The 26,420-nt window shown below is 46.5% G+C and overlaps 1 protein-coding gene across 1 annotated transcript in view; it reads right to left on the bottom strand.

The window, feature by feature from the left end:
* Positions 1–10,593: 10,593 nt before the first annotated feature.
* clip3 (CAP-GLY domain containing linker protein 3) overlaps positions 10,594–26,420 on the bottom strand; it is a 47,313-nt gene continuing 31,486 nt past the window's right edge. Inside the window, exons 7-14 of the mRNA XM_069907428.1 lie at positions 25,645–25,881; positions 24,500–24,635; positions 20,499–20,627; positions 19,433–19,567; positions 17,757–17,880; positions 14,940–15,004; positions 13,056–13,128; positions 10,594–11,253 (exon numbers count right to left, since the gene is read on the bottom strand). Of these exons, the coding sequence (XP_069763529.1) occupies positions 11,199–11,253; positions 13,056–13,128; positions 14,940–15,004; positions 17,757–17,880; positions 19,433–19,567; positions 20,499–20,627; positions 24,500–24,635; positions 25,645–25,881 (954 nt within the window). The 3' untranslated portion in view covers positions 10,594–11,198. The remainder of the gene's footprint in view (positions 11,254–13,055; positions 13,129–14,939; positions 15,005–17,756; positions 17,881–19,432; positions 19,568–20,498; positions 20,628–24,499; positions 24,636–25,644; positions 25,882–26,420) is intronic.

Genomic DNA, 26,420 nt, shown 5'->3' on the forward strand with positions numbered 1-26,420 from the left:
TCTCTGGTGGGAATTGGTCATTTTTTTTAAGATTTAAATCTAGCGTGTGTCTGCACATGGGCATGGGCACCAGTGTGTGTTGGGCGTGTGTGTGTGCGTGCTGGGGGTGCGTGTTGGGTGTGCATGTGCATGTTGAGTGTGCATGCATGTTGGGTGCATGCGTGTGTGACCACAGAAATTCACACTCATTTACAGCACAGAAGGCAGCCATTTGGCCCATTGTACCTGTGCCAACCCACCTATTAACAACAGATTAATCCAGATGCCCGGTTTGTAGATCACCACTCTTACAGGTAGACTTTTTAACATGAGGGTTTTCAAGCTCTCACCATTCCCAGGGTGAAAACCTTTCCCCCTCCTACCACCCCCCCCCCACCCCCAACTGTCCCTGAATCAGGCCAGTGGGCTCTTCCTCTTCACCCAGTCTGGGCACCTCAAAAATTTTATCCTCATTAAATCTCCCCTCCGCATTTTAGAAAGACAAACCCACCTTCATCAATTTGTCTTCCAACCTCTCAGGTTACCGCTTGGCTTGGTGCGGTGACAGAATGTCACTCCAGCTGTACCCCAATGTGCTTCAGTCGTGACTTCACCACCTCTTGATGGGCAAGTCGAAGCCAAAACGCCCCATCCACTCCCCTACGCCTGGCCCACTCCCAGCAATCCTCAGGAATTCCAACAGACACCAAGTTACCTGGGCGAATATTCTGCGTTTGGTTCATCTCTTCCTGGATCCTTTACAAGCCTCGACTTTCAGCGACACAGCAGCCCGAGTCATGGGGAGTGGGGTGGACCGAGAACTGCCACAGATTTAATATATCAGAGGAGATGTATATACAGGTACTCCCCAACTTACAACCATAATTGGGTCTGAAGGATTGGTCATATCTTGAAATGGATGCAAGTCAGAATTTTTCCCCCGCGCGTGGAGCATCAAAGTCTTAAAGCAAACTTTTAATCAAATTTTTTTTTCATCATAGATTTGATGTTGAATTTTTCAACCAACCTTGGCAAATCTTTCCACATTCCTTGTTAGTTGGTGAGCTGGGGTCCCGGGCTCTTTAGGATGGGCACAGCCATCTTGATTCTACAAGCGTACAGGTATTGAGATGGCCGCACCCAGCCTACGGACCCCCCGGAACGCACATTTTGACTCTTACATATCCTGCATCTCTGTTATAGTTTGCCAAATACAACATAAACCGTGTAAATTTTATATTTTTTCCTATCTAAGTTTTAAAATTTTCGGTCATGTGCACGGATGGACACAAGTCATGTAGGTCGCAAGTCAGGGACTACCTGTAATTCTCCACCATCACAACATGGGATTGAAAGCTTTCACATTGCCCACCTTCACTAGCTATTTTCACAGAAGGATTTTATCCAGGCATCCGAAGTACCACATTTGCAAACGCTTCGAATTGTCCCAAATGCAGACCCCACTATCACCCTTCATTTTTTGTTGTACCAAGAGAACACTCTCAGGCCTGTCCTCGAGTTTGATCAGTTCCCAGAGATCACTGGCTCCTGGCCCTTTTGATGAAGCGTCAGACTTTAGTTGAATCATCTCCATTGAAGGACTTCCCATGTCGCATGGAGGTTCCGGCAGAGAGCATCCCTCGACCCCACAGAGGCTGGGGAGACCTGGCTGTCAACATTCCACTGCCACCATTTGACACTTCAATGTGATAGGTAGGACTCCGACAACCCAGAACCTTCTGTGGTGCAGAGCATTTAAGATATTCTGGACTATTGGATGTTACTCCTGATGTCAGATGTCCCCAGTGAAAGTGGCGCATTCACAGTGAGCCAGGCAGCCTCACCCATTCCCTTTGCTCCCACCTCACTGGGCTCCAGCCACACTAGGTCCATGGTCTGCAGCCTGGTCCCTTACCCCAGACCAGATTGGTCCCTGAACCCACAGCTGACCCCTGACTCCTGACCCACAGAATGGTCTCCAACTCACACCCTTCGCCCTGACTTCAGAACCGCAAACTGGACCCTGACCCACAGCCTGGCCACTGACTCACAGAATGGACCCTAAACCACAGCCTGGACCCTGAGCCATAACCTAATCCCTGACCTGGTCCCCAACCCCCTCCCACAAACTGGATTCCGAATCCTGACCCCTCCCCAGGACCCCCAATCCCCGCATACCACAAGCACTCCAGACCCCCAGCTCAGTCCAACGAACCTGCTCAGATTTCCAGAAATACTGGGTGCCAGGAGGCTGGCATTTCACTGCCGTACACTCAGGCAGGACATGAGGCAGTTGCCGTTAGGCAGACATGGAGAATGGGAGCGGTCAGGAGTCCAGTATCTCAACAGGAAGCTGGGCTAATTACCAAAGACCCATCTGATGGTAGAATCGACAATTATTTAATGGTTCGAATCTTTGTTTAATCAACGTGAGAAATATATGCTGGGAGCGAGAGATCATTCAGAAAAGGGTTCGGAGAGGGAGAATGTGCGTCAGTGAGGCAGGGCCGTGCAGTAATCACTGGAGTCAGTAACTGGCTGATAAACTGCAGAAAAATAACATTGAAACAGATGGAAACACACCTGCAGCCCAAAGAGCGATCTTCCTCACCAACGGCTTGGTAGGGCACTCTATTACTGGTTGTTGAATCAGCTATTGCGGGCAGCCCCGAGTGAAACATTTTGTGCTAGCCAGGCAAGTCAACTTATCCTGGAGTGCAACTGGTGGCACAAAATAAAACAAGAGAGTAGTGTTACAGAGAACAAGTTTAGATAAAACGGTGTAAGGCCAGCGTCGCTTTTAAACTGATGAGAGGCTCATCAGGAGTGTGATAACTGCGGGAAAGAAACCGTCCTCGAATCTGGAGGTGCAGGTTTTCAAACTAGTGCCGGGGGGGGGTTTGTGAACTCTTTTAATGAGTTTACACAAAAATGCTGGAGGAATAGTGTATAAGAGTAAAGAAGTGTTGATGAGGCTCTTTGGGGCACTGGTGAGACCCCATTTGGAGTAACTGTGTGCAGTTTTGGGCCTCCTATCTTAGAAAGGATGTGATGTTGTTGGAGAGGGTGCAGAGATTTACTAGGATGATTCCCGGAATGCAAGGGCTAATGTATGAGGAGCGTTTGGCAGCTCTCGGGTTGTATTCGTTGGAGTATAGGAGAATGAGAGGAGATCTTATACAGGCATTTCGTATTTTGAAAGGGTGGATGCGGGTAAGATGTTTCCCTTGATGGGTGAATCGAGGACAAGGGATCATAGTCTGAAAATTAGTTATCCATATAAAACAGATTAGGAAGAACTTCTTTAGCCAGAGGGTTGTGGATCTGTGGAACTCGCTGCCGCATACAGCAGTGGAGGCCAGATCACTGAGAATATTTAAATAAGAAATAGACAAGTATCTCATTAGTGAGGGCATCAAGGGATATGGGGAAAGGCTGGAAATTGGAACTAGTGTAGAGTAGCTTAGTGTAGATTTACAGAACAGCCTCAATGGGCCTAATGGCCTGCTTGTGTTCCTTTGTCTTGTGGTCTTGTGAACTCAGCAGGTTCTTTGTGTGGCAAAATAGATATACAGCCTCTCCCCAACTTACAATCATCCATACAAACCCCAGAAACGCAGTGAAGAGTCTGTCCTGGCAGAGGGAAAAACCAAGCAAGATGATGTGTGATTCCTCATCTTATGACAGGTGGGAGAGGGGGAGAGACCACAGAGGGTGGCTGGTCAGCAGAGACGGTCCGTGCTGAGCGACGCGGCGACCAACCAGGTTGCTATAACTCCGGTTGGAAGGGGGCAAGAACAGCGGTGACTGGAAGGTGGGGGCTGCGTCCGATTTGGATCTTCCCCACCCACCAGGTCAAATCATCTCCAGCCTCTTGCTGCAGATCAAGTTCATTAAGCTGGGCACACTGCTATTTAACGGATCGGATGGTGTGCCTGGCCAGCTCGCCAACATCGCATCTCATTAGGGGGCCCCCGCTCCACTCCTGATTCACCAGAAGGCAGGAAATGGGGCCTGTGGAGCAAAAAATCAACTGGGGTGGGGTGATGAAGGTTCGAGGACAGAGATGGGGACAGACACGGACGCAGAGATGTGATGCCAATAGAGCACATGGAGACAGAACTGCATTAGATACATGAAGACAGCGACTTAGAAAAATGACTTAAAAATAGTGAAATAAATCAGACAAAACTCTTTTTTTTTTAAAAAAGGGAATGATTTGGAGAAATCTCATCCAGTTCAATCACACATTCTGAGATACGAGAGAAAACGTTGGATCTGGGAATGGGCTACCGGCATTATTTCCTGGCTCCAACTGCTCGCAATCGCTAAATCTTTTGCCACCTTCCAACACCTGACTTGCTACAGGTCAAACCAACAAGACTGCAGATCCACTGCTCCCCCAGCAGACGCACCCACCACCTCCTGCGGTCCCCCCTCCCCCCCGAGGTTTGCCACTCCTTCCTGAAACCTCTCTGCCTCCCATCCCTCCTTAAACCCCTCCTGCTCTGGCTGAGAGTTAGTCACTCACTCTGACATCTCCTTGTGTCCTGTTGCCCAACTCAAAAGTTGTTCCATAGAGCTCCTGTGAAATTCCTTGGGATCTTTTGCTGTGGTGAGATGGGTGATATAAATGTGGATGGTTATTTCACGAGGCACTGGTTCGACTACAGGGCTCAGCTCAAATCTTCCTTCCCAATAATCCAATTTCTTTGTACAAGGTTGAAGGAACAACACTCCACTCTTTACCCAGCTTAGAAGTCAGTCTGATATATTAACTCACTGGACAATTTTTTTCCATAAGATTTGCTTCCTGAAAAAAAATTGGGATTATAATAGACAACTTCAAGATGAACTCAAAGATCATTTCAGATCAGCTGTATCACGTAGGAAGTTGGAGAAACATTAAATTAACTACTGTTGAATTTAGCACGTTTAATCGCATAATGATCCTGACACATTGCGTTCGTTCAACTGACACAAAAATGTTTTGCCCGATTTTCATTTGCATTCGGCAACTGATGCCTCTCGCGTCAGCGTCCAACAATGGTCAGCTGGCGTTGATGGATTCCAGTTGCCCTGATACTGCTTTTCCGTGGTCGCAATGTCTTGGTGAAACCTTTTACCGTGTTCGCCACTGACCGTCCCAGGATCTGCCGGGAAGACGTCCAAGTGCGAATGCAGAAAATGAATTTTCTTTTTTTTTTAATTTTTATTTTTCACACTATGAACCATATTAACCAAAATACACACAAACATTTCCCTCTTGAATATACACAGTGTCATTTTCTCCCCTCCCTCCTTCTCACCTCCCTCCCCACCCACTAAACGTTCAACATATACAATAAAATAAACTCATTAAACAATGTCATCACACAATGAAAATAAACAAGAAATTTGTGTCCTCTACTTTTACACACTGGGTCAGTTCATTTCGTTTTCTTCTCAATCTCTCATTTTAGGCGGTGGAGGTCTGCGGGAGCCCCTCTCTGTTGTGTTCCATGTACGGTTCCTAAATTTGTTCAAATAATGTGTTTATTTTTTAAATTATATGTTATTTTTTCCAGTGGAATACATTTATTCATTTCCATGTACCATGGCTGTATTCTCAGGCTCTCTTCCGACTTCCAGGTTGACATTATACATTTTTTGCTACAGCTATGGCTATCACGATAAATCTTTTTTGCGCTTCATCCAGTTTGAGTCCAAGTTCTTTACTTCTTATATTACTTAGAAGAAAGATCTCTGGATTTTTTGGTAGGTTGCTTTATGTGATTTTATTTAATACCTGATTTAGATCTTCCCAAAACTTTTTCACTTTCTCACATGCCCAAATTGCATGTTCTGTTGTTCCCGTTTCCTTCTTACAGTGAAAACATCTGTCTGATACTGTTGGGTCCCATTTATTTAACTTTTGGGGTGTGATATATAACCTGTGTAACCAATTATATTGTATCATGCGTAACCTCGTGTTTATTGTATTTCTCATAGTTCCGGAGCATAGCTTTTTCCATATTTCATTCTTTATCTTTATGTTTAGATCTTGTTCCCACTTTTGTTTAGTTTTACCATTTGTTTCCTCGTTCTCCTTTTCTTGTAGTTTAATATACATGTTTGTTATAAATCTTTTAATTATCATTGTGTCTGTAATCACATATTCAAAATTTCTTCCTTCTGGTAACCTCAGCCTGCTTCCCAATTTGTCCTTCAAGTAGGTTTTCAGTTGGTGGTATGCAAACCATGAGTTATACCATATTTGTCCTTCATTTGTTCAAATGATAATAAATTATTTCCCAAAAAGCAATTTTCTATTCTTTTAATCCCTTTTCTCTCCCATTCTCTAAAGGAAAGATTATCTATTGTGAAAGGGATTAGTTGATTTTGTGTCAATAATAATTTTGGTAGTTGATAATTTTTTTTTCCTTTCTACGTGAACCATATGTTGAGTAAATGGTGCAGTACTGGTGAACTTCTATATTGCACCAGTTTTTCATCCCACTTATAAAGTATATGTTACCATATAACCGTTTACAGCACGGAAACAGGCCATGTCGGCCCTTCAAGTCCGTACCGGTTCACTTGAACAACTCCACTAGCTCCTCCGCAAACGCCTGAGGAAGCAGAGGCTCTCTTCATGATGCCACCGGTGCACTGGTTGTCCTGTATCTCAAAAATTTTACTAAGATGTATCTTGATTTTTGATATGCCTGTGGTTACCTACATGAGTTTCCTCCCACCCTTCAAAATCTACCCAGATTGTCCAGGTAGCTTCTCCCCTATTTTATCTAGCTCTAATCTGGTCCAATCTGGTTTTTCCCTTGTTTGATAAAAATCTGATAGATATCTTAATTGTGCGGCTCTATAATAATTTTTAAAGTTTGGTAGCTGCAAACTACCTTGTTTGTACCATTCTGTTAATTTATCTAGTGCTATCCTCGGTTTCCCCCCTTTCCATAAGAATTTCCTTATTATTCTCTTTAGCTCATTGTAGAGTTTCTCAGTGAAGGGAATTGGTAATGATTGAAATAGGTATTGTATCCTTGGGAAGCAGAAAATTAGTTTTCAATGACATGCCGCACTTTGTGGTTTTGTACACTTGAAGTAACCACATATACAGGCCATGTCGGCCTTTCGAGTCCGCACCGGTTCACTAGCACAACTCCACTAGCTCAAACCTTCCGCTCTCCACCAATAACCCTCTAACCCCCTCACCTCCATGTACACATCCTTCTTTCTTCTTCTTCTTTGGCTTGGCTTCGCGGACGAAGATTTATGGAGGGGGTAAATGTCCACGTCAGCTGCAGGCTCATTTGTGGCTGACAAGTCCGATGCGGGACAGGCAGACACGGTTGCAGGGGAAAATTGGTGGGTTGGGGTTGGGTGTTGGGTTTTTCCTCCTTTGTCTTTTGTCAGTGAGGTGGGCTCTGCGGTCTTCTTCAAAGGAGGTTGCTGCCTGCCGAACTGTGAGGCGCCAAGATGCACGGTTTGAGGTGATATCAGCCCACTGGCGGTGGTCAATATGGCAGGCACCAAGAGATTTCTTTAGGCAGTCCTTGTACCTCTTCTTTGGTGCACCTCTGTCTCGGTGGCCAGTGGAGAGCTCACCATATAACACGATCTTAGGAATCCAACCTTCTCTTAAATGACAGAAGGTTCCCTGACACGTCTATCTAATTCAGAAGATCATTCCATTCTTCCGCTGGGAGTAAGAAATACATTGCCGAGATGAACTTTCCTGTGTTCAAATCGGGGTCTCTATGTTGCTGCACTTCAATAAAGTCTTGGATGGACTAAGAATATGACAGGAAATCACAAAATAGGTTATATTTAAATAAAAGTACTTGACAGGAAAATTTTAAAGATTAATTTTGTCATCACCAGCCCAAAATCCATAAAGTGCTTCCAAATCGTTCAAGAAGCAAAAACTTTGTTGTCCAGAGTAAATATTAGTTCACATTGGGAAGTATTTGTGGAATGGTTGGCAATCTTGAAACATGCTCCCCCTGGTGGAGAAAGGCAACCAATGCAGGGACAGAAAGGTTCGTCGAAAAATTATTTTAAACATACACCACTGGAACAGGCCAATTCAAAGTCCGCAGCGCCCATTTTACACCCTATTAACCTACACCCCGGTGTGCTTTTGAAGGGCAGGAGGAAACCGGAAAAAACCCAAGCAGACACAGGAAGAATGTACAAACTCCTTACAGACAGCGCGGGTTTCGAACCCCCGTCTGGTCCCTTTGTCCCTCCCCCCCCCCCCACCATTTTGTTCGGGCGCCTGCCGACATTTGGATGAAGGGGCTCAACCCCGAGATGCTGGTTATGCGTCTTTAACTTTGCTACACAAAGTTCACTGACCTGCTGAGTTTCTCCAGCATCGTGGTCCGAGTCGTGGTGTAATGGTCTCGGGAGAGTACATTAACGTTTGGAGTGCGCGTGTGTGTTGAAAGGGAAAGAGAATGTGTGAACTGAGCTTCTGACACATGACATGGGCAGACATGTTAGGTTCATGGCATCACGGAGTTCAGAGCTAAATCGAAAGCTGCCATTACTTCATTGCTATATGTTTTTTAATGTAGAGATACAGCACCATAACAGGTCCCTCTGGCCCACAAGCCCGTGTTGCCCAAATTCACCCATGTGACCAATTAACCTTCCAACTCCGGACTCAAACTGGATGAACGGGGGAGAGTCGAAGGCCGTGTGGTTCACGATTGTAAGGAGAGCACTTCCGTCATTGGACTTGGCAAGGTTTCCTTTGTTGAAGGTGCTATATGAATGCAGGCCATTGCTTCTGCACTCGAAGTCTTGACATTCACGAGGTCTAACTGGGAATTAGGAGCCTACCTTGAGTTCTGATCCAACAATGAAGACTCTATTTCCTACGAGTTCAGTGGGAACGGAGCAGCCTACTTTGCACAGAGGAGCTGTGTGGGGTGGGGCCTTTGGTCCCCTCCCTTTTGTTGCTCTGACATTGGGGAGGGGTGTCAGCATTGGGTATGGGTCGGTTCCCTTGATACCAGCACCACATCTGACTCCATGCAGATTGTCCCGAGCAACATTTCCATGGGTTGTTGGGCCTGTCCGTGGTATCTGTGGATTGGCTGGGAGTCACCTCTGCCGGTAATCGACTCAGAGTCCACCACACAGCCTCTTGAACCTGCTCTGCCGTCCCAATCCCATCTTGGCCTCAAATCCACTGCCCTGCTAGATTCTGGTCCCTATGGTCCACAATCTGCCCACTCACCCTTGGATGTCTTCACCCTGGCAGGAGAAACCGTGGCCCCAGAATGGAAGTTCCTCTAGTTTTTGAATGTACCAACCTGTATTCTGAAATAAAGCCCACAAAGGGAAACATCCTCTCAATCTTGACATTGTTAAGCCTTCAAGAATCAAAATATTGAGTAGAGGGGTTGGTGGGATCTTATGGTAAAGTTGTACAAAATTTGGAGTATTGGGAGTAGTTTTGGTCAGGAAAGATTTCAATAAGATTGAAAGAGCGTAGAGGAGATTTGCTAGGATGTTGCCTGCATTTCAGGAACTGAGTTACCAGGAAAGATTAAACAGTTATTCCCCGGAGCATAGAAGAATGAGGGGAGATTTGATAGAAGTTTACAAAATTACGAGGGGTATACACAGAGTGGATGCAACTATGTTTTTTTCCCATCAAGGGTAGGTGAAATACAAACCAGAGGACTGGAGTTAAGGTGAAAGGGGAAAAATTTAGGGGAACTTTTTCCTCAGAGAGCAGTGCGAGTGTGGAACGAGCTGCCAGCTGAAGTGGTGAATGTGGGCTCAATTTTAACTTTTGAGAAGAATTTGGACAGGTACATGGATGGGAGGGGTATGGACTTGGTGCAGGTCAGTGGGACCAGGCGGAAAAATAGTTCGACATAGACTAGAAGGGCCGAAGGGGCTGGTTTCTGTGCTGTGATGTCCTATCATTGCTCCAAATGCCAGTAGGTACAGGTCCAATCTGCTCAAATCTCCCGGGCATTGATGGAAGGAGTGCAAAAGGAATGCCGATCGAAGAAAAAACAATTAATCCTTGTGTACGTCAGATACTGCTCAGTGCACAGAACAAGACCCGATTAGGAATTCCCCAGGTTGAACCAGAAGTTAGTGAAAACATAGAAATGCTGGTGGAATTCAGCCAGTCTCACAGCGTCCATAAGAGGTAAAGATACATCACCAATGTTCAAACCTTGTTCAGGCCCAAAATGTCGGTGATACGTCTTTACCTCCTATGGGCGGTGCGAGAGCGGCTGAGTTCCCCCGGCATCTCTGCATTTTCTTTTTACCACCATCGTCGGCAGCCTCTCTTGCAAGAGAGGGCCGAAGAGGCAGCAGGAAGCTGGCTGCGACGCCTCCCTGGCGAGGTTCGCCGTGGATTCTACGCCCTTGAAATAAGAAACGGGAACCGCACTCTGGGTCCAGCAGCAGAGTCCGCAGGTGGAGTCGGAGTTCCTCCTACGGGAAATGTTAACTCTCTGCATGGCCCGTGATTTTTATTCTAGATTTCAGCATCTGCAGATCCTTTAAAACATTCCGTTATTGAGAAAGGAAATAGGAAAATATGCCAACTCGAATAATAATTAAACAACAGTCCATACAAACTTTTCCTAACTTTTATTTTTTACTTTTTTTAACATAATAAACATCTTTTTAATCTATTCAATCCCATCTGGCAATAAAGTGAATCACTCAGTAAAGTCATCACCCTTGCGAGCCTTAAAAAATCTCAAATAACCATCTCTTTACACTCTTACAGAAATGAAGCAATTAATGAGCTCTAAACTTAAATGCAAAATAGAGGGAGTGAATATATTCTGGGGTTTTTTTTTTTACGGTACACACCGTAATCGAGACAGTCAATGCACCATCAGTAATTTTCCAGTCGAACATTAAACAGGAACCACAAATCAGTGTCCATGTCTGTGAATATTATATATATATATTTATCTTTCAGTCACTGTATCAAATGAGCAGATATTTCTTCTATTGAAACTACCATAAAATGCAGGGATTTCACATGTGTGACTACAAATGCAGTCAAGGCACAAGAGTCAACTATGTTTGAATCTGGGTGAACTAATATCTAGGACTGGTATCAGCGTGTCTGTCTCCAAAGCACAATAAAGAAGAAGAGTTGAGAAGGAAGAGCAGAGCCTGAGGAGCAAGGTGCAGAAGCTTTTGTTTTTCTCCACCCCCCCCCCCCCCTACGACTGCATTTCTGCCCTCAGCATCCAAGGGAACCAACAGCAAAAGAGCAACCTGAAATGAGAAGAGAGAGAGAGAGAGATGGAGGAATTGAGACAGGAAGGGGAGGGCGAGAGAACCACGCGATCAGGGGGTGCTCGGCTGACCCACTGTGACGCATCCATGTCACCGGGAATGGTCTTTGACCGAGTAATGGGTGTTTCAATGAGCATTCATCAAACAGCACAGCGCGGTGGCGGACCTGCGCCCCTCGGTGATGTGCTGACCTATGTTCCCACCAAAAAGAAAAACCAAGCCCTTCCCACCTCGCAACCCTCTATTTTTCTTTTATCCACGTGCCTGTCTTAAGAGTCTCTTAAATGCCCCCATTGTTCCAGCCTCTGGCACCATCCCTGCCAAGGCATTCCAGACACCGACATCTTACTGTGTTTTTTTTAAAAAAAAACATACCCCTGATGTCTCCCCTAACTTTGTACAGACTGGTGTTTGCTGCTCCTACCCTGGGAAACAGGTACTGGCCGTCCACCCTATCTAAACCTCTCAGAATCTTTGTCTCCTCTCATCCTTCTACTCTCCAAAGAGAAAAGTCCCAACTCTCAAAGCTTGCCTCCTAAAACTTGTTTTCCAATCCAGGCAACATCCAGGTAAATCTCCCTCTGCCCCCTCTCCATAGCTCCCATATCCTTCCTATAGTGAGGTGACCAGAACCGAACACAATATTCCAAGTGTGGTCTCACCAGAGATTTGTAGAGCTGCAACATGACTCTTGAACTCATCCCCCTATTAATGAAGCCCAGCGTCCCATCGGCCTTCTTAACTATCCTGCGTAACAACCGAGAAAGATGCATTCAATTCAAATGTTCCAGTTGTCATTAGCCCTTGAAATTTGTTGTGGAAAGTCAACAAATTCCGTGCCCCTTTACCTTCACCTCAACGGGTTCCACCCTTGCCATGATGCCCCACTCTTCTTCCGCTGTTTCCGTGACTACTTCTTCAACAAGGATTCCATCCCCCTCTGAGTGACCCTTCTCCTGCTTTAAGCTGTCTTCTTCCTCTTGGACCAGTTCTGGCTTTCGACCTGCTCTGGATCTTTTTATTCCTAACATTAACCGTCTCAATTTCAACACTCTCCTCGCTTATTCCAATCTCCCCCTTCGATACGCCCTGCCCTCCACTCTCTCCGCACAAATGCCAACCTCACTATCCAACCTGCAGACAAAGATGGAGATGTGGTGGTCTGGCACACTGACCTTGATGAGGCCAGACAACAGATCTCAGCCCTCTTACCTCTTGAACAGGACCCCACCAAAAAACATCAGACCACCATCTTATACATCATCACTGACCCCATCGCTTCCAAGCATCTCCCTTCCACTGAATCCAACCTCAATGTTTCCCTAACCCTGCACAGACCCAACTGCCCTGATAGACCCATTGTCTCCACGTGCTCCTGCCCTATCCATCATCCCTCAACTCCATATCATCCCCTCTGGTCCACTCCCTTCCCACCAACATCAGGGACACCTAATACACCCTCCACCATTTTGACAACTTCCAGTTCCCTGGACTGGACCATCTCATTTTCACCGTATATCCCCATAAAGAAGATCTCAAGGAGAGTGGGTGAGGCGGGGGAAGGTGAGGGGAGACCACGGAGAGAGAAAGGATTGGAGATGTATACGAGGGGGAGAGGCTGAGAGAGGGAAGGAGAGTTGGGGAAATCGTCCAGACTGGGGACCAGCAGTTCTTTCCACTAATGTGCACCTGCCTCCTGTTGAAGCCAGGGTGGGGGGTGGAGAAGGAAACAAGGCAGGTTCATCTCTCCATTATAAAATGCACCCAGGAGATGTTGTTACCTGGATATGGAACTCTCTGACGCAATATCTTTGGGAGTCCTCACAGCTGCCAAGTTCCGCTTCGGTTGAGTCACTGCAGGAACAAAGCAGGAGGAAAAGCTCACCAAAGGCTACACCCCGCAATTGAGTGCAATTCCAGAACTCCAAGACATTCAGTTTGCGGAGATTTGGTATGACATCAAAAACCCGGGCAAGTTTCAACAGATGTGTGGTGGAAAGCGTACTGACCGGTTGCAGCATGGTCTGGTCTGAGGACACCAATACCACAGAGCTTAAACCCCTGCAAAAGGTAGTGGACACAGCCCAGGACATCACAAGTAAAACCCTCCCCCACCATCGACAGCATCTACAGGGAACGCTACTGTCGGAGGGCAGCAACAATCATCAAGGATCCACATCACCTAGCACACGCTCTGTTCTCGCTGCTGCCATCAGGAAAGAGGTCTCGGAGCCACAAGACTCGCACCCACCAGGTTCAGGAAGAGCTGCTCCCCCTCCACCATCAGACTACTCAACGACAAACTCAACCAGGGACTCATTCTTTGCTCATTATTATTTTTAAATTTAATTTTAGGCCATTTCTGCCCACAATCCCATGCCACCCAAATGACCTACAACCTTTTGAAGTGTGAGGAAACTGGAGCCCCCAGAGGAGACATTGGGAGATCCATACAAACTCCTTCCAGATTCGAACCCCAGTCCCGATCACTGGCACTATAAAGACATTGCGTTCACCACTACGCTAATTGTGGCCCTGCTCTGGATCGTTTTATTCCTACCTGCTGCCGAGACATTAACCACCGCCGATTTCAACACTCTCCTCGCTTATTCCAACCTCCCCCCCCCTCGTTTTCCCTCTGTATTGCAGTTTGTTGACGTTTCTTTACAGGTGTATGTTGTGTACAGTTTGTTTCACGCCATCAATTAGTGCTAATTTTGCCTCACCCGCAAGTATGTGATATGATAAATGTACTCTGAAATCTGAGTGCCCTAATAGCGAGGAGATGCCTTGTTCAGAGCTTTTACATGATCAGTCAATCACCGCAACCCCAGAACACAATCTCAAATTCTCTGCACCCACAATGTGCTACCATCGGGACAAAGCGTCACTCTGCCTCGATGTATAAATGCAAGATGTTGAACCACTGCTCCCTTGAATTCTGCGTCTCATTTTAATCGAGCTGAACTTCAAAGGCAAAGATCAATGAACAAATGTTGCCATGTTACGCATTTTGCGGCTACAAATAAGCGCCTCCCCGGGCTTGACCAGAGGAGAGGGGTAATGATTGACCAACACACACAACCAACACCAGCGCAGGCATCAGTCTTCGCTCCATCGAGGTCAGGAGGTGGTTGTCTCTCACTAAAGCAGCCTCTAGCCTCAAGGATCTCCCACTACCCAGGCCGTGCCCTCTTCTCATTGCTACCATTCAGGGAGGATGTCCAGGGGCCTGAAGACAAGCAGCGGCGCAAGGGCAGCTTCTTCCCCTCCGCTGCCAGATCTCTGAATGGACAATGAACCCATAGATACCGCCCCACTCTTCTCACATTAATTTACTTATATTTTAAACATGTAATTTACAGAAACTTTGCCTCAGTAATGCTGCCGCAAAACAACGAATTTCATGACACAGGTTAACGACGAGATATCCTGATTCAAAGACTACGTTCACCCCTTTGTACTTTGTGCCACCCCAAAGGGTCTTGGAAGCATTGAACCCTTCCCCACTCATTAAAATATAGGGTGGGGGGGGTAGTGGGAAAAGAATGAGTCGATTAATTGGTCTCCCTCTCACAGTGAGCAAGGACAATGGACTAAAGAACCCTTCGTTTCTGGACCATCGATTTCAAACCACCGAGTCAACTAAAGCGATCTAAACTTACTTGTTACTTGGTGAATTTTTTTACTGATGTTTCCGTCACCCGTGGGAGTTTTGGGACCTCCAATCCTGAGGAGAAAGAGAAAAGAAATGCTGACTTCTTAGTTTAAAATCTAGATGTCAGGCTTACGTTGTGAATGAACAAGTGAAACGGCACGATTTCTGAACTACAGATGCTGGATTACAGTGGACAACAAATTTTTTTTAAAACGGTTTGTTTCCTGAAAAAAAATGATAAACAACTTCAAGCTGAACACAAAGATAAGTTCGGATTTTCTGTATCATGTAGGAAGTTGGAGAAACATGAACTTTTACCATGTTTAATCGCATAATGACGCTGACACATTGCGTGAGTTCAACTGGCCTAAAAAATGTTTTGCCGCTGATTTTTGTTTCTGATGCCTCTTGTGTCAGTGTCCAACAATAGCCGGCCAGCATCGATGGATTCAAATGGCCCGATACCGCTTTTCCACGGTCGCATCGGTCTGGCGAAACCTTTCACCATGTTCGTCACTAATGGCATCAAGAAGACGTCCAAGTGCGAATGCAGAAAATGAATTTTCAACGACATGTTGCACTTCACGGTTTTCTCTGCTTGAAGCTTGTTGTCAATCAGCTGGGTGTAGTTTGGTGCTCTGTAGTTGCTGTATACCTAAGCTGTTTTTAGAGCCTGTCTGCACATATCCTGATTAAGCATGCCCAGGCCTAAGACAACGTTTGCAAAGCACCTGCACTGAGTGCAGGCCCAGGCTTCCTGCTTGGACCAAAACAGCTTACTTTATGGGCAATATGCTAGTAGACTTAAAAAAGGACAAGAAATCACAAAAATAGGTTATATCTTTTTTTTTAATGTATGTGATAGAAAATTTTAAGGTGATTTTCTTGACCAGCTGCCCAAAATCCATAAAATACACCCAAAAATGTTCAGGAAACAAAATCTTCGTTGTCCAGTGTAATCAGTCATTTGCTGGGAATGGTTACTCAGCCAGTCCCTGCCAGATCACGCACAGAGTGTTGATTTATTTTTGAGGGATTCTTCTTCTTCTTTCTTTCTTCTTCTTTGGCTTGGCTTCGCGGACGAAGATTTATGGAGGGGTAATGTCCATGTCGGCTGCAGGCTCGTTTGTGGCTGACAAGTCCGATGCGGGACAGGCAGACACAGCAAGGGAAAATTGGTTGGTTGGGGTTGGGTGTTGGGTTTTTCCTTCATTGTCTTTTGTCAGTGAGGTGGGCTCTGCGGTCTTCTTCAAAGGAGGTTGCTGCCCGCTGAACTGTGAGGCGCCAAGATGCACGGTTTGAGGCAAGATCAGCCCACTGGCGGTGGTCAATGTGGCAGGCACCAAGAGATTTCTTTAGGCAGTCCTTGTACCTCTTCTTTGGTGCACCTCTGTCTCGGTGGCCAGTGGAGAGCTCGCCATATAACACGATCTTGGGAAGGCGATGGTCCTCCATTCTGGAGACGTGACCTACCCAGCGCAGTTGGATCTTCAGCAGCGTGGATTCGATGCTGTCGGCCTCTGCCATCTCGAGTACTTCGATGTTGGTGATGAAGTCGCTCCAATGAATGTTGAGGATGGAGCGGAGACAACGAGGGTGGAAGCGTTCTAGGAGCCGTAGGTGATGCCGGTAGAGGACCCATGATTCGGAGCCGAACAGGAGTGTGGGTATGACAACGGCTCTGTATACCCCACACCAAAAGGCAATACTCTTGGAAACATTGAAGATGCCCCACAGGTCAGGGAATGCCTGCGGAGAGGGAAACTGTTAACGTTCGGGTCGACAATGTTCCATCATGTCTCACTAACCTGGAACATTTTCTCCTCTGAACTGAGGAGCATTGGAGATGACAGGAACCTAGAGCTGGTGATGATCTCTGTGTTCAGATCCTGGAGGAGGCACTAGGCACAGGAGGGAATGCCCATGAACATTTGCGTCCACTTACAGCAGATGTGGCTAGCTCAATCCAAAAATCAGCATGTACACAGTGGCACTTTTTTTTTTAAACTGTCATATAATATGGATGTAATGTTACACAAAATTCCCTTAAGACAGACTATAAATAAATAAATAGATCACCATCATCAGAAATTGCCTGAGGCCCCTGAGAGTCAGAGAAAGAGAAGCAGAGTCTCTCCCCCCCCCCACCAGAGTCACCGAGTCCCCAATGGATTCACCTCCAGCGCTCCCGCAACCATAACCGTCAGCAGCCTGAGCTCCAGATCCGAACCTCCGACGCGGTCAGGAAGCCTTGAGCGCTCTCAGCGCCTGCTCGCCTCCCAGTTCCGATACCTGGTACCCCTTCAGCCAGTCTCCAGTCACCCGCAGCCCGCATGGGTTCCCCGCCTCGAGTTGCCCACAGCCCACCGCCAGTGTGTCCTTCAGCCTCAGAGACAATGGCTGGTCCGCTGCTGTGGTCACCGTTCCTTTCCTCTGCTTCTCCTTCTCAAACAGGGTGGGGGGGGGGTCTCCCCATTTTCTGGTGCCCTGCGCCAGTCCTCTGCTTCGCCGGAGTCTGCAACCCCTCAAGGCCGCTGCCAAACACAGGCCCAGACTCTGCGGTCGCAGGATTTTAAAATAAACCACCATCAGCTCTTTTAACAGACCCTTTAAAGCCTTTATGGAACAGTCAGTGGTCGGACCCTGCAGAGAAGCATCATGGCTCCGCTCCTCGCTACCCTCGGGTCTGCACCAGTGGCAGCGCGGTTGTTGCCACAGCACAGCCATTTTTTTCTCAGGGTGGTCTCTAGATGGGTCTCCATCTTCCTGAACCCACAACCGTCTCCTCAAAGGTCCCAGCGGACAACTGGAGACTGAAGATTACCTTTGCACTCTGGAAGGAGGAGCAAACACTCCGTACTTTGGCAAGCAAGTATAATATCGAACTCCGAACACTGAACCGTCGTGTTTCCCGGTTGCCTTGTCCAACTCTATCCCGTACCAGTAGCCTGAGAGGTCAACAGATAAACAGTGCCAAGTCAGTGGGATTCACTTGAGAGATGCAGCTCAGGGGAAGCACCCGCCTCCACCACCCCCCCCACCCCCCGCCCTGATCCCCAGCACTTTGACGTCGCTGTGCTGAATAAGGGGAGTCTGTGGAAAAAGGGGGAGTTTGCTGTTCTTGCGGTGATTTGAACCGGCCCAAAGCTCTCCTCACCTCCATCACCTCAACCGAGACCTCAGGATCTCTGTTCTCCCCTGCATCTTCCCTTCTCAGTCCTGAGCACAACCCCTTCCACCATTAGCAAGTCCGAACTTACTGTTCATTGTACCTGTCTACAATTTGTTAAGATATTTTTAAGCTGGTGGAATTCCTACTCTAGGACTCTCTCTCCTGGTTTCAGATACTCCCCAAAGCCATACCCACTTTGACCATGTTTTTTGGTCAGCCTGATGACCATTTTCTAAGGGGAGAAAAATCGAAAACTCTCAGATGCAAAGGGACCTGGGAGTTCTCGTGCAGGATAACCTGAAGATAAACTTGCATGCTGAGCTGGTGGTGAAGAAGGCAAATGCGATGCTGGCGTTCATTTCAAAAGGAATAGAATATAAGAGCAGGGATGTGATGTTGAGGCTTTATAAGGCCCTGGTGAGATCCCACTTGGAGTATTGTGAGCAGTTTTGGGCTCCTCATTTAAGAAAGGATGAGCTGATGTAAGAGAGGGTGGAGAGTAGGTTCACAAGGATGATTCCAGGAATTGGAAAGGTGACCATGAGGAACTCTTGGCCTGTACTCGTTGGAATTTAGGAGACGGGGGGGAATCTCATTAAAACATTTTGAAAGGTGTGGACAATGTTTTCCCGTGGTGGTAAAGTCTAGAACAAGCAGGCACAACTTCAGGATTGAAGGGCGTCCACTTGGAACAGAGTGCAGAGGATCTTCTTTAGCTAAGGGGCGGTGAATCTATGGACTGTATCGCCACACATGGTTGTGGAAGCCAGGTCATTGGGCATATTTAAGGCAGAGATGGATAAGTTCTTGATAAGCCAGGGCATCAAGGGTCATGGGGAGGAGGCTGGGCAGTGGGGCTCTGTGGGAAAATGGATTCGCTCATGATTGAACGGCAGGACAGATTTGATGGGCTGAATGGTCTACTTTTGTTTCTATGTCAATCCATTAAAGCACCTTGGGAAATGTTACAATGTTCAGGTTGCTATAATGAAGCCATCATCGTGTACCAGAGGCAAAGCACCTGCTTTGGTTTCTTCTTGCTCAATATAGGCCCCTTCACGCTCAATGCTGAAGAAATTTGGAACATGGTAATGAGGAACTATTGAACAGTTTGGCCTCTCTCACCTGCGCCGGCTTCTTACAGAACCATGAACGGACCTGGACAAGTAGGATGAAAGAGATCCCACGGCATTTCATACATACCTTAGGATCCGAGGAAAAGGGAATTTAAATTAGAGCCAAAGGAAGAGGTCGTTAAATGAATTTTTGTCATCGAGATTCTCCAGGGAGAAGGGTGAATGGTGAGATTAGGGAGGGTGACCACATACCTGGGGCAAAGTCCGTTTTCCCATAATACCGAATGACCCCTGGTTTCTGCCCAGCCACCAGGACTTGGTCACCGATCTCGATCTTCAAGCCCTCTCGGTCCAGACTCCCCACCGACAGAGACTTCCTTCTCAAGGCTGAGGAGAGAAGCAGCAATAGAAACAAGCTGAGGGCAAGGGAGGTACAGATACCCCCAGAGCAACACTGTTGGCTTGGCAGTTAACGCCACACCTTTACAGCGCCAGCAAGTGGGACTGGGGTTCGCATCTGGCGCTATCTGTAAGGAGTTTGCACGTTCTTCCTGTATCTGCATGGGCTTTCCCCAGGGGCTCCTTTTTATTCCCTCCATCGCTCAAAACGTACCCGGGGCGGGGGGTGTAGGTCAATTGGGTGGCACGGACTGATGGGCCGAAATGGCCTGTTACCATGCTGTGTGTCTAAATTTAAAATTGAAAGTGATCAGTAACCTGGCGCTTTGCTCCCTTCCTTTCTTCTCAGGCTTCTCTCAGCGGGACACAAATAAGTCCAGCACCTCAAAGAAGGGAGGGGGGGCTTCTCCCCATCACCTTGGCAACCACAACTTCTGTATGACATGGACACCGCCATTTGCCACAGCAGTGACCATGCAGGCAAAGAACTCCGCATCGCTGTCAGAAGCTCCTAGCCTTGGTGACCACTAAGAAGACATCACTCATGAGAGGGCAGGGCTGAATTCAGCGACCTAAATGACATACGGTGGAGGGGAGGAGGGGTTGTGTGTCTTTGAAAAGTGGGAAGAAACCGGCCGGAGGAAACCCACGCAGACACGGGGAGAAGAAACAAATTCCTTCCAGACAGCGCGGGATCTGAACTGTAACAGCGTCGCGCCAACCTTGCCGTCCACTTGAATCTTTCTGAAATGCGACAAGAGTCTCGCTAACACTGCGAACATTTTATGGCAGATTTACTTCATGAACTAGACTTCAGGTTTCCCAGCTGGGATCTCGCCTCGCGTCCGGACTCCAGCTTCCTGGATTAGGTACCCGGCTCACTGTACCACGGATTTCCGTGACGAGGAGGCAAACTGACCTTTCTTGTCCTTTTTAGTCTTCCCCGTCATGCGTGCGAAATCCATCCTGGGCGTTTTGGGTGTCGAGGTTACCGAAGAAGGAGTGTGGTCGAGAATTTTGCTGATTTTCGACACTGATGAAAAATAACCTGCAAAACACAAGTAGACCGGCAACGTAAAAGACTGGCAAACCCACGCATGGAGAAACAGGAGCCAGCTGATCTACATTCCCATAGCACTTTGCACTTTCCCCTTGCAGGACATTAGCTGGTCTAGAAAGGACAGGTATTAAAGATTATTTTAAGAACCATCGGATCAGTGGTGTTACTAGGGTTGGTGTCATCCAGTGCGGTAACTCATGTCATGCCCCTACCCCATAGACCTCCTCCCGTATCAGACCAAACAGAATCCTTCGTAATATTCTTTTGTACTAATGTTACTTGTAATTCCCAAATATCACTGAATGTAATGGAAATAGTAGTGAGATAAACAACTGGCAAAATTTAAATTACACCTTTAAATTACATCATACACACAGTAGCAATGAAAACAACAGCGCTTGCTGATGGCGTGTGCAGTCGAAACCATGTGATTCAAAGCATCATCGTCATTGGGTAATAACGATAGCTCTGACCGGAGTGCATTAGATGGCTCAAAAAGTAAATGAGCATCGAGTTTTAGCCTTATAGGTATATTGATACATGCAAGAGGGGCTTACAGAAAATGTTTTTGTTGTTATAACTAACTACAGGGATGTTTTTATTAAAAATAATAAACTTCTGCTGAAACACTGCACAAAAATATTATAGACAGTCATTTTGGTGTCACCCCTACCCCCCGCCCCCGATGGCGCCACCCTGTGTGGTCCACGTCCCCGCTAGCAACGCCAGTGCTCGGATGGTGAGAAAGGGAGCAGGTGGAATAGAAAGCACAAATGTGGAGGAGATGGAGAGGCCAGAATCGAGGGCAGAGATGGTGGGACTGGAGGAGGCCACAGAGGCAGGGGTTTGAACACGGGGGTGGTGCTCTCACCAAAATGTTAACATGGTAAAGAATTCAACTGCTATTTCCTTCCATGGGGGAAAATTTAAAACAAGCCGGATTCCCAAATTGAATTATTACCACACCTACTAAACTACAGTTAAAAGCTTCATTTTGTGTACTATCCAAGGCAAGTCAACTCACCCAGAAGGCAGGGCAATAATAAGAAATAAACAGATAACTAAACGAGTGTGGGGAGAAGAATCAAATAATGCAGGACATGAAGACACCACTTTTGGGGGAGTCACGTGATGGAGTAGTGGCCGGACGGTGAACTCCAGCCCTCTCCAGAAAAGTCGGGAAAAACAAAGGAAAACACAAAGGCACAGAAATAAAAGTTACAGAAAAGTGAGTATAAAGGTGGAAAGAAGATGGCGACAAAAAAAGAAAAATCGAAAGCAACGGTAAGAAGAGAGGAAGAGAAGACAAAGGAGGAAAAAGGTGAAGGCCTTACCTGTCCGAAGAGGCCCGCTGCGGAGAGAGAAACCCGCTCCCTCAGGTCGGTAAATAATGGACTACAAAAATGGCTCGCAGAGCCGAGTAAAAGTGCGCAACCGCGCATGCGCGATTCTTTGCGCATGCGCGATGCGAATGAAAAAAAACACACCGACGGGAGGGGAGACCAGCTGGGGAGTCGATCTCCACAGCCGGCAACGACAGCTGCAGAACACCTGCAGCAAGAAGAGACCACAGAAGACAATAGAAACAAGAAAGAAGAGGAGGAAAGGGCAACAAAGAAACAACAGATGGTCAACCCAGAGGAAGAAGAAGAGGAAGAGTATGGTGAAATAGAAGAAGAAAAGTAAGGCAAGGTAAAGGATATACTTGCTCTTATTAAAGGATACATGGAGTCATTTAAAGAATGGCAAACACAGGAATTTAAGGATTTAAGAAAAAGAATAAACAACACAGAAGAGAAAATAAATAAAATGGAGATGACCTTGACAGAAATGGGAAAGAAAATGGACAAGATGGAAGAGCGGGCAGTAGCAGCAGAAATGGAGGTAGAAGACTTAAAAAAGAAATTGGAGGAATCTAATAAAAAAACTAAAGAGACACAAGAACTACTAGCTCAAAAAATAGATACAATGGAAAATTATAACAGAAGAAATAACATAAAGATAGTGGGCCTTAAGGAAGATGAAGAAGGCAAGAATATGAGGGAGTTTATAAAAGAATGGATCCCTAAGACCCTAGGATGTCCAGAACTACAGCAAGAAATGGAAATAGAAAGGGCACATAGAGTATTGGCCTCTAAACCACAACCACAACAAAAACCAAGATCTATTGTAGTAAAATTCCTAAGATATACTACAAGAGAAAAGGTACTGGAGAAGACAATGGAAAAAGTAAGAGAGGGCAACAAACCACTGGAGTATAAAGGGCAAAAAATCTTCATTTATCCAGATATAAGTTTTGAACTCCTAAAGAAGAGAAAAGAGTTCAATACAGCAAAGGCGATTTTATGGAAGAAAGGGTATAAATTTATACTAAAGCATCCAGCGGTATTGAAAATATTTATTCCAGGACAACAAAACAGACTATTCTCGGATCCAGAAGAAGCACGAAAATTTGCAGAACAATTACAAAAATAGACTGAGGGAGGAAGACGGGTAATGAGAGTTAAAATGATCACGATTGATATGTATGTGGGTAAAGACAAAAATAGACTGAGGGATGAAGATGGGTAATGAGAGTGAAAATGATCACGATTGATATGTATGCGGGTAAAGAGGTATAAGAGTGAATAGAGACAATGAGCATACGTGAATGTATCTGTACTTAGAGGAAAATATAGATAGTATAGACAAGAATTAATAAGGGAAGGTAATGGAATAGAGAGAATAAGGAGGGAATTAAAAGAGTGACCTTTGTGACATATGAAAAGTGAAATCTTTTCTGGGGGAGGCGGGGTGGGGGGAAATAGCGGTCACTGCAAAATCAGTTGACGCTTGCGAGTGGATTCGCAAATCCAAATGGAGAGGGGAGATGTGGTTGTCCGACAAGGGATAAAGGACAACTCAGGAGGTGAAGGGGAGATTGGGGATAAATAAGATAGAAATAGGAGAATAAGGAAAATGTTGGATGTTGTAGGAATGTTGTCTTATAAAGAGTTGAAAATAAGAAAACAGAAATGGAAAAGGAGGAAAGGTAATGATGGAAAAACGGAAAGAGAAGATAAACAAAATATAAAAGGGCTACGCTGAACTATATGTCTTTAAATATTAATGGAATACATAACCAAATTAAAAGGAAGAAACTACCAAATTTAAATGAATAAATGTATTCCATTAGAAAAAATAACATATAGGTTAAGAAATAATATTGAAATATTCGAACAAGTATAGGAGCCTTACATTAAATACAATAGCGAAAACCTACCGGGGACAAACATTACCTAAGTTGATGGAAGGAGAAGGAAAGAAAAGAATGGACTCAGTAGAATTTCTGGTGTAATTTTGTTGAATGACAACATTGTCTGACTGGCTTAATGCAACCTAGATTGTATACCTAAAATGGATGAGAGGGGGGGGTGGGGGGGTGGTTTGGGAGGAAAGGGGGGGGGGGAGAAAAAGTCACTGTATATGTGTGAAAAAGAAACAGTGTATATCATGGCTAATGTGATTTATGGTGTGAAAAATAAAAAATTTAAAAAAAAAGACACCACTTTTAAATTTAAATTTAGATATACAGCACAGTAAGGGCTCACAAGCCCGAGCTGCCCAATTACACCCAAATGACTGTAGGTTTCGAATGGAGCCCTGGGGGAAACCCCACACAAACACGCCTCACAGAAAGCGCGGGATTCAATCGCTGGCACTGTTGCAGGGTTGCCACCATTTTCCCCAGAATGAGAACCATTCAAGAGGCTAATAGCAGCAAGAAAGAATCTGTCCTGGAACCTGGAGGATGTATTTTCAAGCTCGTGGACTTTAATGAGGACTGGGAAACCGCACCCAGTCCCCGAGCTTCCCCTTACCGTGCTTGGGCGGGCAGATGAAGTAGCTTATCCCTCCGACACTTCCATCGTTCTTTCCCTCGGGCTCGTCCAGCTCGACGCCCACCCACTGGCCACTGGCGAATTCAGTGGTGCCGCAGAACCGCAGAGTGCCAGCCTGTAATGTGCAAACAACTGGGGTGATATTCCTGCGGCACTCGAGACGCAAACTCAGCTCGACATCTCCGTCCCGGGGCAAGGGCTGACCTCTGTACTTGAGCTGGCATCTTGGCATTGGAGAGAACCTCCCCTAAATGACACAGAAGGCTTGTTCATAAAGCACTTCACCTCTGCATCAATGCAGGGAGGTGCAAGGGGTCCATGAACTCGGATGGAGCAGAGGAAATGTTCCTTCTGTTAAGTACAAATGAGGAATGGGATGTTGGTTGAATCCATGATGATGGGGGACTGGCTAGGCCCGGGTGTCTCACCTGCCATTGGTCAAGAAATAACAGTTAAAAGTTTGTTCAAAAAGATGCCCGTCAATGATGTGCAAGCTTGGGATTGGGAAGATATAGTTCTACATACACTCATGAGGAGTATCTTAGGACAATAATATCTCAGGAGACAAAGGAATGAGGGAGCAGCTCAGATGGGGGAAGACAAATCAATGCTAGCATGGGGTATGTGGGCCAAATGGCCTATTTCGGTGTTAAAATTCCCAACCATCACCAAGAGAGGCATTTCAGCACATCCACGGGATCCTCATGGCTTCGTGAGGGGAAGGTCATGCCTCACGAGCCTAACTGAGTTTCTCTTGAAGAGCTAACAAACTAACTTGATGAAGGTAGGGCAGCAGATGTGGTCCATATGGATTTTAGCAAGGTCCCCCATAAGAGATTCAATCAGATCCCTTAAACTTTGGCTGTGCGGATTCAGAATTGGCTTGCCTATAGAAAGCAGAAAAGTAGAGATGGGCAGTTAATGTTCTGCCTGGAGGACTAGTGGAGTCCCACAGGGGATCTGCTCAGGGACCCCCGCTCTTTGTGCGGGATTCAAACCCCCAGTCCCGGTCACTGCAAAGGCGCTACGCTCACCGCTTTGCCGATTGTGCCACCCACATTCTATTGTTCATCGTGAAGCTAGGAGCCACAGGCGCAGGGTCACAGCGAGGTTACGCCACCTACCTTCTCCCCATCCACAAGGACACGGTCACCGAGCTTGAGGCCCAGCGAGGTGAGCATCAGGTTGCCCGGGATGTTGTCGTAGTTCGGCAAGGTGACCTTTGGAAGGTTACAGCTCAGCGGGACGGCATCCAGCAGCAACTGCTTGAGCTCCTTTGCCACCATGGCAGCCTCAGCTTTGTCCAAGCTCATGTCCATCGGGTCTGGAACCACGTCGGCAGGAACCTGTCCTTTGTGGTTCTGTTGGACGGGAAAGGAGCTCAAATTAAAACAGTGGCTCTGATAACATTCCTGTTTCACGGAAAGGGTTCATCATTCTGGTTTCCGGCCTCAGAATCAATCATGTCCTCAACTCCAGAGTATACAAACAGGCCATTCAGCCCATTTGTTCCAATCCCATGCCCATCAAATCCCCCCCAGATTCTTCCCCCTCTCAATACACTCGGGACAGGTTACAGCACCCATCGCACCCATCCATTCTTAAGGACGTGGGAGGAAACCAGAGCACCTGGGGAAACCCAATGTGGTCATAGAGAGAGCATGCAAACTCCACCCAGACAGCTCCCGGGATCAGGATCAAACCCAGATTGCTAAAAGCTGCAACAGATCTATCGCTACGACGTGTTGCCCATCCCCCTCCCCCGTTAGCAATTGGTCTGAGAGTCAAATGCTGTCTGATCTCATGTTACAGAATCGAACAGACCAAAGGGGCCATTCAGCCCATCATGTCCATGCTATCTGTGATGCCTCCCAACACTAATCCCATTAATTAGCATTAA

This window comes from Narcine bancroftii, chromosome 13 (genome assembly GCF_036971445.1).
Source record: "Narcine bancroftii isolate sNarBan1 chromosome 13, sNarBan1.hap1, whole genome shotgun sequence".
Taxonomy (NCBI): domain Eukaryota; kingdom Metazoa; phylum Chordata; class Chondrichthyes; order Torpediniformes; family Narcinidae; genus Narcine; species Narcine bancroftii.